This window comes from Glycine max, chromosome 6, assembly GCF_000004515.6.
Source record: "Glycine max cultivar Williams 82 chromosome 6, Glycine_max_v4.0, whole genome shotgun sequence".
Taxonomy (NCBI): domain Eukaryota; kingdom Viridiplantae; phylum Streptophyta; class Magnoliopsida; order Fabales; family Fabaceae; genus Glycine; species Glycine max.
In genome coordinates this window covers 4,488,771-4,500,529 of record NC_038242.2, presented here as the reverse complement: position 1 = coordinate 4,500,529, position 11,759 = coordinate 4,488,771, and the positions used below count along the sequence as shown (strand labels likewise).

Sequence of the window (11,759 nt, the reverse complement as noted above, 5' to 3'; positions counted from 1 at the left end):
TGAGGGATCTTAAGGTGAAGATTTGTTTTTTCAAGATTCAGGTAGTGGAAATTCCCTTGAGATTTGCATGTTGGAGATTTGTTTCTTGTAGAATAACTTTAAAGATCTTCACTTTAAAAATGTAGCGGTTGTGCACCATAAAATATAGTGAGCTGTATCATGCACAATAAAATCTCACTACATAACCGAAACCTGTTATAATTTTATTTTTTTAAAATTAAAAGATATAAAATTAATTTTTTCATTATTTTGAAATAATTTATAAATATAAAAGGTGAGTCTCTTGTGAGATCTAAAAAAATAATTTAAAATCTCAAAATAAGATATATTATTGGAATAAAAAAATTAAGAGATTTAAAAAAATAATGTAATACCACATGATCCACACAAAAAAATGATTAAGAATTTAAAATAAAATCTCTCATCAGATATATCTTTATAATTATTAGAGGACACATAACATAAATAAGCTTGATAGCCACTATAATGTTAGATATAACACATAATAGAACTTGATGAGATTTTTTGGGTCTCATAACTCCTTGGGGTATGTTCTCAAACATGAAGGACATCTATGTACACCAATAAACAAGTTCAAATTAATCAGTTATCAAGTATAACTTGAAAAAAAAATGTTAGACCTGATAAAAAAGATATAGCTTAATAAAGAAACAAGAGTGATCCTGTAAGCTTTAAAAAAAAGTTGAACCGGTGAAACATTAAGCTGTTAAAATTACATTAATTATAGTAAAATTAGATGGACTTGTGAGAAGATAATTATCAATTAATACTTAACTTTTCATTTTGATTTTATACAGAAATTATCTTTTATCTTCTTCCTTAATAAATTTAATCAGAACAGTGGTTAGAGAATTAGAAATAATTTTGTAAATGAAAAATATATCATGTCATTCAGTAAAAATTGTATATTTCTTTACTTTTAAGAGCAATAGTTAGTATAAGTGCAAAGAAAAGTGCATATATTTTCTAACATATTTTTTTATACTCTTTATTACAAAAGTATATATAAAAAAACTCATTAGATAAGAAGTGGAACACACAAATGCTACCTCAAGAACCTTTTTAATCATTTTACAAAAAAAAAAGATTTTTAATTAATGGTGTTCTCTTAATTTCTTTTTATTTAATTAATTAATACATTTATACTTAAAAGATTATTTTCTTAAAGAAAAAATACAATAGATAATTTAGAAAAACTCTTATTAAAATAATATGAAAAACATTTTTCTTATAAGATTCCTATAAAAATGACCGTAGGTAATATAGCTTTCAAGAACACTTGTGAAGAACATATTAGGGCAAAATAAGAAATTTCGTCAAAGAAAGTTAAGAATTTATTGTTTTCTGTTGACAATTGAATGATTCACTAAAGGATAAATAAGCATACAATATAGCGGCCAGATTAAAAAAGAACCCTAATATAGCGTAACATGTGATTTTTAATATAATTTTAGAATTTGTTAGGTAAAAAGTAGCTTAAAAAATTATTTACATAATGATATCATAAAATATTACTCACGTATTTATTTTTTGGTGACCAAAACCTACGTATTTAAATAGTCTAAACTTATAAAATATTATTAAAAAAAACTTTACGAGATGATATCATTCTCGAAAACACACTCGTCTGCATTTAGTCACTTGAAAGACAACCCAACACGGAGACACTATAAAAATAACTTTTTAAAAAGATCAAAGATAAGATTAAAATATAATTTATGATTAAAAAATTCTTAATCACACGTTAAGTACCAATAGCATTCCAGTTTCTGATACGTCAAATATGCACGGCAGTCATAGCCGAACACGAAATCGAAGTGCTAATTACCATCATGGTTCCCTCATGTTAACAAAAAGCTGTCAAAATTCATCCAAAAACAATCAACAAACTACAAAATCGATACACAGCAAGAGTTTTTTGCAACTTTACATTGCATAATTCAAACAAAAGAAGGCGTAGTCCATATATACAGCAGCAAAAGCAAACATAAGAAAACAAAAAAGTAAGCATTCATATTCATATATGATATATATGATAATCATCAACACGACGGAACGACGCCGTATCCAGCCAGAGGGTCCGCATCAGTGCGTTTCGCGAACCTTCCTTTGATTCTTGGCCTCGTTTCGGCATACGCTTTTCTCGATGCGTAACGAATGGTCTTCTCGAACTTTCGGTTCTTCCTCTTCTCCCTGTACCTCAACACTCTAGCCTCCCTATCCGCCGCCGAGAACTGCGCCGTCACCGTCACCGGTGCCACTTTGCTGTAGCTGCAGTTCGATATCTCCGACATCGTGTTCCCGTCCGGCACAACTCCAACTTCCATCGACGACGGAGAAGATACCTGAAAAAATAAAAAATAAATAAAATCCAACAAGCAAATTTAGGTTAAGCCGATTCCTTAAAAATAAAAACGTAAGCAAGTAAACAACAGTGAGAGATCTTCTTATTAGACTTACACTCTGGCTCATATGAGACTGTGACTGTGAGAGAGTAGTGTTGTACTTGTAACCGTAGGTGAACGGCTCGAAGTTGCTCTGCACCGGAACGACGCCGTCGGCGGTGGCGGAACTTTTCTGCTCCGTCTTCGGATCCATGGCCGCGTAATCCAGATCTATGTAAGGAACCGGTTCGGTTTCGGAGAACAAGTACTGAGACGAATTTAGATCTGTCTTTGGATTAGGTAGCAGCCATGACGCGGCCTCGGCCTCCTCGGTGCTGACGTCAGCATCAGCGTCGGCGTCGGAGAAGAAGCGGTGGTGGAAGTTGATCGGCGAGGAGGCCTTGACTGAATGTACGGACTCGAAGAACGGCGTGACGGGGATGCGCTCGTGGCGGCTGGCGAGGGGGTTGGCGGAGTGGATATCGCGATCGCAGGCAAGGCAGAGCGCGGCGGCGTCGGCTTTACAGGTCACATGCGCGGGCGCCTGCTCGCACACCTCGCAGAGCACGACGCGCGGGTGGCGCGATGCGAGCTTGTTGGCGGCATGAACCTTAGAGTCACAGGCGCCGCAGAGGAAGGCCGCGTCGGGGCGGCAGTACAAGGTAGCAGTGGCTGATTTGCATGAGTCGCAGAGCTTGGAAGCCATGGTTGGTGGCTCCCTGGGATTTGTTTGTTAGTTTGGGAGAATGGGGTGTGATGAAAGAAAGAAGCGTGATTATGTGAAACATGTCGAGTGGAGTGAGTCCAAGTCTATCTAGTGGGGCAAGGGAGATCTGAAGAGGAACTAATGGAAGAGTGGCACGTGGATGAGGCTTAGCCGAATACAATCCAACTCCAAGAAGGCCAAGGGGCAGTAATGGAGCCTTTTTGGGTTTGGACTTTCGACCGTGCGGTGCCCATGCCATATTCCATCGCCTTCCACGCATCGTCCTTGTCAACGTGGACCCCACTTTATGTCCTGTGGCTGGGGCTGACACACTTATCGTGCCACCTCCTTCACAGCTTTTTGGCATCTTTATATTATTGTAAAAATTATTATTCCCTCTTACTTTTTTTTTTTTCTATAAACATTTTTGGAGTATTTATTTCGGCCTACAACAAATTAAATATACCATTTATTTTCGTATATACGGACTAACTGTGAGATGCCACGATCGGCGTAGGAGTATCCCTCGTCTATTATTACGATTACGATTACGAATGTACAAATGCTCCCTTCGATTTGATGGGGTATCTACTAAAAAAGAAAATGGTTTTGGTACTGTGCATTGATTTTGCGTCACCTTTCACGGTATGTTTAAAAAACGGTTTACTTTTCCCACCTATAAAATCAAAACTAAGGACACATTTGATTTGTAAAAAAAAAAAAAAAAGACACAACAACACTCAATAAGTAGCTGAATCTCATAATATTATTTTGTATTATACTTTAGTGATCGATTCACAATATAAATAATTTTATGTTTATCTTGCTTGATGTGCTTATAGAAAGGACAATATAATGTAAATTTTACTATAATAACTTTTATATTGTACAATGTTTGATTTGTATTAGAAAAAGATACCAAACAAGATTTTGAAACTTTTTAAATTATTTTATTATTTAACATAAAATTTATTATCACGCATCATTTTGACTAACGCTACTTTTAAGCAAACAAGTTTTTCTGTTTCTTCGAAGTTCACTGCCTCCTCTGTCCAACACTACCGCAAGTGGAAGTAAGCACTACCATTAGCTCCATGAGGATCTTCTCTTCCATGGCGGGGTGGTTCATGACGAGCCAGAAGAACCAGCTTAGTACCACCAACGACGTGTCCCTGTAGGCAAGAAGAAAGTTCAGTGTGATTAGTCACAGCTCGGTGGCGCTCAGTGGTTTTTGGACGTCGTTGCACTTCTTTATGAAGGAGAGGATGATGGCGTTGGAAGGGCGGTATAGTGTGGGGAAGCGGTCGAGATGATGTCGAATTGGGAGTTACAAGTGAGGTTCACAGAGCCAAAGTTGTTGGTGGTGCGGTCGATGGTTCGAAGGAGTGCGGTGAAGAGCTTGCCGAGGAGGGGGGGTGGGGAGGTCAGACCAAGAGAGGAACTGGAGAAGGACATGGTAACGAAAGACGTCGGTGAAGAAAGGTGGTTGTTGGTAACGACGAGAATGGAGAGGGAGAAGCGGTCTAAGAGATCCATGGCGAAGTCAAAAAATAGAGATAAGATTGTATTTTTACTTTTGTTAGATACTGGACAAAAAATTGTACCGAATTTAATGAGTTATAAGTTTTTGGTTATTTGTTGAGTTCATCATTCTTTATTTTGTACTGTCCCTCGATCATTTTTTTAAATCAAACGTTGAATAATTCTTTTTATATCAAAATTATGATTTTATCAGGAAAAATGATGTATGGACACCATTATGTTACTTGTCATAAAAGAAGAGAAAGAGAGATCATAGTAGATAATATAATACAATAACATAAAAGATATAAAGAAAATAACACGTATTAAATAGAGAGTATATGTGATATAATGATATTGAAGTGTTTACATAATTATCCTTATATCATGAATCACAAAAGCAACATTTTATTTCTTTGGTGTTATAAAGTTAATAGTTGTACTGGTAAGAATATTTTTAATAATTTAGTAAAATATTATGAAATATGAATTAAATTATGTTTACATGTTATCATTAATGATCAACTTTTATATTATCGTTTCATTCTTGATTATTAAAACATCTTATTGCATCTTTTTTCTTTTTACAAGACTTTATTATTATTTTCCTCTTGTTTGATATTTACAAAGACGTACAAATTATTTATTTATTTTCAATTTTTTTTTGTTGAAATTTATAATATTAAAATTTTGAATTTTCATATCTCAATTTTGATTACTTCTATTTTCATCTTTTAAAATTTATTTATTGGTCATTTAAAATGTAAATTACTTTTTCAGTTTTTTTTTCAATATTTGCCATTTCCTCTTAAATTTGAATTATTATATTTTTATTTAAATTAAAAAATACAATTATAATGTTTGGAATAATTGCTAGCTAAATAAAATTTGAAGGGGTGGGGGATGTCAAAATGAAACATAAACAGCACACATGCAAAAAAATACTTTATATATATGATGTATTAGACTCATTTATCTCATATATTTGCTTGTAAAAAAATCAGTATTTTACTCAATTTTCAAATTATATATATTCTGTTAACCTTTCAAAGAAAATAATGGATTTTTCAAAAAAAAATAATTTAAGAAAAATAGAACAAGAAATATTTCTTCAAAAGATAAAAAAATATAAAAACTTCGCACAAAAGTTATTTTTCCCCTAAACTTACCCATAGCCTTTTATTTATTTTTTATAATACAAACTTAAAACAAAACTTAAGAATTATAAAGCCTGGAGATGGGCTTAATGAAAGCTGTTTCAGAACTTTTGGTCTCCTTCATTTTTAGACAATGTCCAGAAAATTCGGGAAAGTAAACTATAGGCTCATGATTTTTTATTTTTTATTTTTGTCAACTAGAATCTCAACTAGTTTAATAAACTAGTTGAAATTCTAACAAGGCTCGAGTTTGGACTAAAGCTGATAGTGACCGAAAGTCATATGGGCCTCATTTTTTGTTTGCTCCATTTTCTTTGAACTTTGCAAGAGTGTTGATAGGTGCACCCAGCATTATTGCTGGTGCACCCAGTATTCTTTAAAAATAGTAAAATTATCCTGTTAATTTCTTTCCTTACAAATACTTATGGATCAACTTGATTTGTCAAAAACTTACGGATCAACTTGATCCGTAAGTCTTAAAAATCAACTTACGGATCAACTTGATTCGTAAAAGACTTACGGATCAAGTTGATCCGTAAGTCTTAAAAATTAATTTATGGATCAACTTGATCCGTAAAGGGTATTTTTGTCTTTTCAGGATAATATTGGGTGCACTTAACAACACTTACTTTGCAATCCATATATCGTATACTCTCAACCCAATGGGATCGACTCGACCCAAACTTAAGTATCATTTTCTTCCCACTTGTAGTTTTCTGACGGCTTCTAGGGTGCACCATTGCCTAATATGGTCTATGGTGCACCATTTTTTATACCCTTCAGATTAATCTAGGCTGTATATTTTTATAATAGCTAGACACTCCACAGGTGATCACAACTGCTGCCTGCTGGTCTTTGTTGTGCGACGTCGTCAAAAGCGATTTCCAACAGTGGTGCCATTTTTATTGTTTTCTTCTTTTCCCACCGTCAACAATAACAAACAAAAATGCAAGAATATTGGTAAAAAGAAAATAAAAAAGGTAATTTCATGAATTGGGATTCACACAATGATTTCCTAATAGATTATTTTTTGTACATAAGTTCTCTAACTAGTTCACTTTGAATATAAAAAATTCAAGATAACTTCCATTTCCTTTCAAGATATAAAGATGCATTTAATTGATTTGATCCTTATTTTTATGGTAGTCATGTTCAATTAGATCATTACATTATTTGTCAATTCATTATCTCTAAAGGATTAACATATTTTCATGATTTAAAGCCAAAGTTTCTTTCACATAATTCCAACGATTAGGTTTATTGTTTTGTTTTTTCTTAAGCATCCAAGATTATGAAAATTGATTGTCAATTGCATCACATAAAGAAAATCGACAAAGAGAGAATGAATATGATAACTCAGTAGAACACCAATATTATTCAATTAAACATCCATTATCTAATCAAGGGTTAAGCCACCAATCTTTAAAACTAAAGAAAACATTAAAGCATATAGAAAACAAAACCAAAGAGATAAGACAAAAACATCCAAATATAGGAGGAAGAAGAAAAAGAGAAGAATTGTCCTTAATCCCAATGAGTTGTCACCCCTATAAGGTTCAATCTCCCTAGACACTACATAAAAGTCTTATGTAAACAATACCGGCTAATGTAAGTTTAGATCCCAACAAAATAAAAACATAAAAAATGACAAAAATTGCCACAAGAGACATTTCACAGATAAACTTTGTTTTATGGACTGTCTATAATTTTGTTGTCTAATATTTGGACAAGTTACAAAATGATTTACGGATAACAGGAAATTCACTATATAATCTTTGCTATCTTGTATAAAGAAGCATTGCATATTGATTCACGAGCAGCTGAGAATTTAAAGGCTGATCGTAAACCTTCTTGTCTTGTCACAAAAAATTATTTTTTAGTTACTTTATTTTAATTCCTTGCATCCAAGCTCCCTTTGATTTTTAAGACATACTTATTGCTCTAAAGCACACGAATCTCCTAAAACCAAAACAAGAACCCAAAACGTGACAAATTCCAAAGGAAAGAAAAACATTGAAGTTAACTATAATTCAAACCATACGAAGTGGAAACATGTAATTTATCCTAACCAAAATGCTATACGACATGAATGCATCACCAAGTAACAATTTTGCAATGTAAGCATTATACATGTATAATTATTATAATAAGGGTAAACTGATTTAAACTATTTTGTTTTCGAAAAATAATAAACAAGAGTGCAAACAATTTTATATGCCCTAATCCTATAAAATACGAATAGCCTGGTTAGGTGGAATTTAGCAGCCGAGTGTACTCGTGCCTTTTGTTTGAGACAAATGACAGTAGTATCGAATCTATTCAGTAATATTGTTAGTGACCATGGTACAATTCAAGCATAAAAACGTGGTTTCCGTTGTTTATAAGTCATGTCCACAGTATACTCTATACTTTTATTAATTCCATGGCCATTTATGTCGCCTACCTTCATTTCATATAGTCATATTATTATATTAAGGCAACAGCATATATATTACCAGAGTAAGTGCAATGCTCCAGCTAGCATATTCCTATAGCAGTTTATATTCTCCATATATCCCATCTTTATAATTAATCCTTGTTTTCTTCCTGCACGCATAGACACAGCCCAAAGAAGAGGTCTAGTATTAGGCAATAATGGGAAATTGAAAAAAAAAAGTTGTCGAAAAGGCTAGCCAAAGCCACGGATTAGAAGCTTGGTCTGTTGCAGTATTTCTTTCTTTTTCCATTTATCTTTAGAAAGGTACATTATTAAAAAGTCTTTAAGATATAACTTATATATTTATTGGACAACTTTTACTTATCCTATTAAAAGTGAAATGAAAGGTGGATAGAAGGCATATATTTACACTTCTTATATAAGGTTGAATAAGTTTATTTTCCCCTCAAAGGGCTAAAATCTCTTTTCAGCATAACTTCATTCAATCTTATCATGATAATTAATGAATATACATACGTTTATATTTCTTGCCAGGTGGTTACAGATAACAGTCCCTGTGATGACAAAAGCAAAAATGAAAGAACAAATATTTCTAGAATTTAATTTTTATATACTAAGGTAATTTGTCGATAAATTATACATCATCGTTAATATGATTATATAATAATTATTATTATTATAAAAGTAATTTTTTTATCATATATAATCGCTTGTAATTACGATAACATTACATGCTAATTATACAAAACTATTTTTTTTCTCAAATGTTGCATTTTGGGGTTCGAACTTTGATCAAAGCTAGCAAAATTTAATCGTGGGTTACTTTGCCGTTTGGGTCCAAGTTATTCATCTGTTTTTTTATTCACTTATTGTTTTTATCTCAAAGACTTATTTATGTATTTTATTTTTTATTTAAATTTGTCTTTTATTTATTTTTTGAATTTTTGAAATAGTACCATAAGTAAATAATACAAAAAATAGCATAAAAATAATATATAAAAATATTTATTTATGTCTATATTTCATTTATTTAGCTTAATTTTTTTAAGAGAAAAGGATTAGTTTGATATTTTAAAAAGAAGTCACCACGTAAACCAACGTTATCTACGCAGATTTTTTTTTTAAAAAAAAAAATTGTAATATGACCAATTGAACATGTGACTTAATTACTGTGAGGTGCCGTGACAAAAATAGTGTCATTTTTGTAAAATGTTTCAAAATAAATGTATATAATCTTCGGTTTATATAATGTGAACTCCAACATGCAATAATATATAGTTGTATTGTATCTAAATGCTGCTTCAGTCTCTGGTTTCATGTTAAAAAATTAATTTTAAGTTTAAAATTGATTTTAAATATATTTTCATATATTTTTTTATGTTGGATAAGATTATTTGGAATTAATTTTAAGTTAAACTAATTTTATTAGCTTTTGCATCATGTAAAAAAAACTAAAATTTTCTCATAATTTACTTTTATAATAAAAATTTAAACAAATTATAAAATTATATAATTTCAAAATCAATTTTGCCAAATTCATCCGAGCACTCATTTAAAAGATATAAACTTATGTTCACACTTTTTTATATATATTCATACACTTTATTAATATTTTTATTTTTCCTTTTTCCTTTCTTACTACATTATACTCTCTCTTATCTTAAGTATAAGAAAAAAAACACATTAATTAAAAAAATTAATTAATCACATTTAATTATACCAATTTTAATTAAAATGTATTTTTTCTAACTTATTTTTTTCATTGGAATTTGATATCAAGAATAAGAAAAAATTATTGAAACTAATACCTCAATTAAATAAATAATATTTTAAAGATAATAATATTAATTAAGATAAAATTAATTAAAAAAATTATATTTAAGGTTAATAAAATTTGTTTTTTTCTTCTTATATCTCAGAACACATGTTATCATCTTGATGGTTGTAAGTTCCTTACTGTTCTGTGTCTATTAAGAAAGAAATAGTGAGAAAATAAATAAAAATGAGAGAAAAAAATGTTTAGATAAATAAAAATGAGAAGGAATGAAGTGGAGAAATTACTCTCTACTTGTTTGGATGAATATAAGAGAGAGTAAAAAGAAATAAATGAGTTATATATAGAAAATAATTAATTAATTATTTATAACAAATAAAAATGTAATTTTTAATATAATATTTTATTTTATAAAAATATAAAATAACCTAAACATTGTAACTGTGCGATGGGAAACTACACATATCCTGCAAAGTTTTGAAATGAACTGTAGGATTGGAAACAACATTGTAATTGTGGGATCCATTCGCAGCCTGATGCATTAACGAAAAAAAAAAATGTAGCAGTGACTGCCATATAAGACTCTGCAAAATCTGGCTTCCCTTGGATTGAAACGCAATCCCCTCATCTCAGTTCTAATTCATCTCGTTTAAATTTACAATTTCCGAACACCAATAGAATACAAACCAACAAGATCGAAAACCAAGGAAAAGAAGAAGAAAGAAGAGGGAAAGGTAATGCTTGGAAACAGAGAAAGATGCTCCCCTGTTTCTCAAATCTATCCTACGATATAGAATCATAGAATTACAAACCAAATGACATCTTATTGTCGTGGCTGGCTCTGTTGTTGCGGAGACGTAGGTTGTTGAACATGGTTTTTCTCTGATTTCTCAGAAGTCACATGGTTTTCGAGGTTTTCCTCAAAATGGTTGGGGACACCATGAGGGACAAAGGAGGAGGCTTTCGGGGTGGCCAAGAATGTGGGTTTCTCATCTCCGGCCATAATGACGAGAATCTTCTCCTCGTACACCGTAACTGATTCCTTGTTTGCAGAGTCACCCTGTTTCTCACCACCAACAACACTTTCCAAGTCCCTTTCGGCGTTTTCCTCGTTCTGTAACTGACCAGAAAGTTTCCAGTAGGAGCAGGCTAAGATCAAAAGCGCAAAGGCTATGAGACCGAGCATCGCAGCCAGTCCTCCAAACAGGTACGGAACCGGAGAGTGCCATGTGGAGGAGTGCTGAGAAGGACTTGTTGTTAATGATGACGTGGTGGCTGTGGGTGCTATTGTAGTTGAGGTTGTTGTGGGGATGGTTCTCATTTTGTTTTAGGTTAGAAAGTTGAACAGTGTGTTTGTGTGAGTTTTTTGGTGTTGGGGGTAGAGAGAAATAAGGTTTAGCTTGTAAGGGAAGAAGTGGGTTGGCGGGGTATTTATAAAGCGGGGAAGATGGAAATGAAGAGAAATTAAAGTTTTGTGTCACGGACTTGGCCCTGTTTTGTTGTTGCAACATATAACTTGCAGGGTAAGGTGGTACTGTGCTAGGGTGCCCCTTTAGTACTCTTTATGGTATTGACCAATTTCTATCTAATACATCGTGTTATTAACTCTCTTTTTATTCATTTTTTTTATAAGAAAAACTCTTCTTACAAATTGAAAATTTCAATTATATGATTATATAAAAATTAATTGAAATCATAAATAAACATAATAATAATTTGGTATTATGTAAACCCATTAAATATAGTGCATACGAATTAA

At 32.0% G+C, this 11,759-nt stretch overlaps 2 protein-coding genes across 2 annotated transcripts; both read right to left on the bottom strand.

Moving 5' to 3' along the window:
- Nucleotides 1–1,867: 1,867 nt before the first annotated feature.
- On the bottom strand, nucleotides 1,868–3,382 carry LOC100804201 (zinc finger protein CONSTANS-LIKE 4). The gene is made up of 2 exons (XM_003526065.5): nucleotides 2,482–3,382; nucleotides 1,868–2,366 (listed from the first exon to the last, which is right to left on the bottom strand). Exons 1-2 carry the CDS (start codon nucleotides 3,109–3,111, stop codon nucleotides 2,064–2,066), a joined length of 933 nt encoding a protein of 310 aa, XP_003526113.1. The 5' UTR covers nucleotides 3,112–3,382; the 3' UTR covers nucleotides 1,868–2,063.
- Nucleotides 3,383–10,610: 7,228 nt separating this feature from the next.
- LOC100500572 (uncharacterized) lies at nucleotides 10,611–11,402 on the bottom strand. The gene has a single exon (NM_001249337.2). It carries the CDS (start codon nucleotides 11,319–11,321, stop codon nucleotides 10,824–10,826), a length of 498 nt encoding a protein of 165 aa, NP_001236266.1. The 5' UTR covers nucleotides 11,322–11,402; the 3' UTR covers nucleotides 10,611–10,823.
- Between the last annotated feature and the right edge of the window lie 357 nt (nucleotides 11,403–11,759).

Bases quoted from the DNA above. Each gene is read 5' to 3' on its own strand.
- LOC100804201 (XM_003526065.5), bottom strand. From the start codon at position 3,111: ATGGCTTCCAAGCTCTGCGACTCATGCAAATCAGCCACTGCTACCTTG. The intron at 2,367-2,481 runs GTAAGTCTAATA...TTATTTTTTCAG, and splicing joins AGTCTCATATGAGCCAGAGT to GTATCTTCTCCGTCGTCGAT.
- LOC100500572 (NM_001249337.2), bottom strand. From the start codon at position 11,321: ATGAGAACCATCCCCACAACAACCTCAACTACAATAGCACCCACAGCC.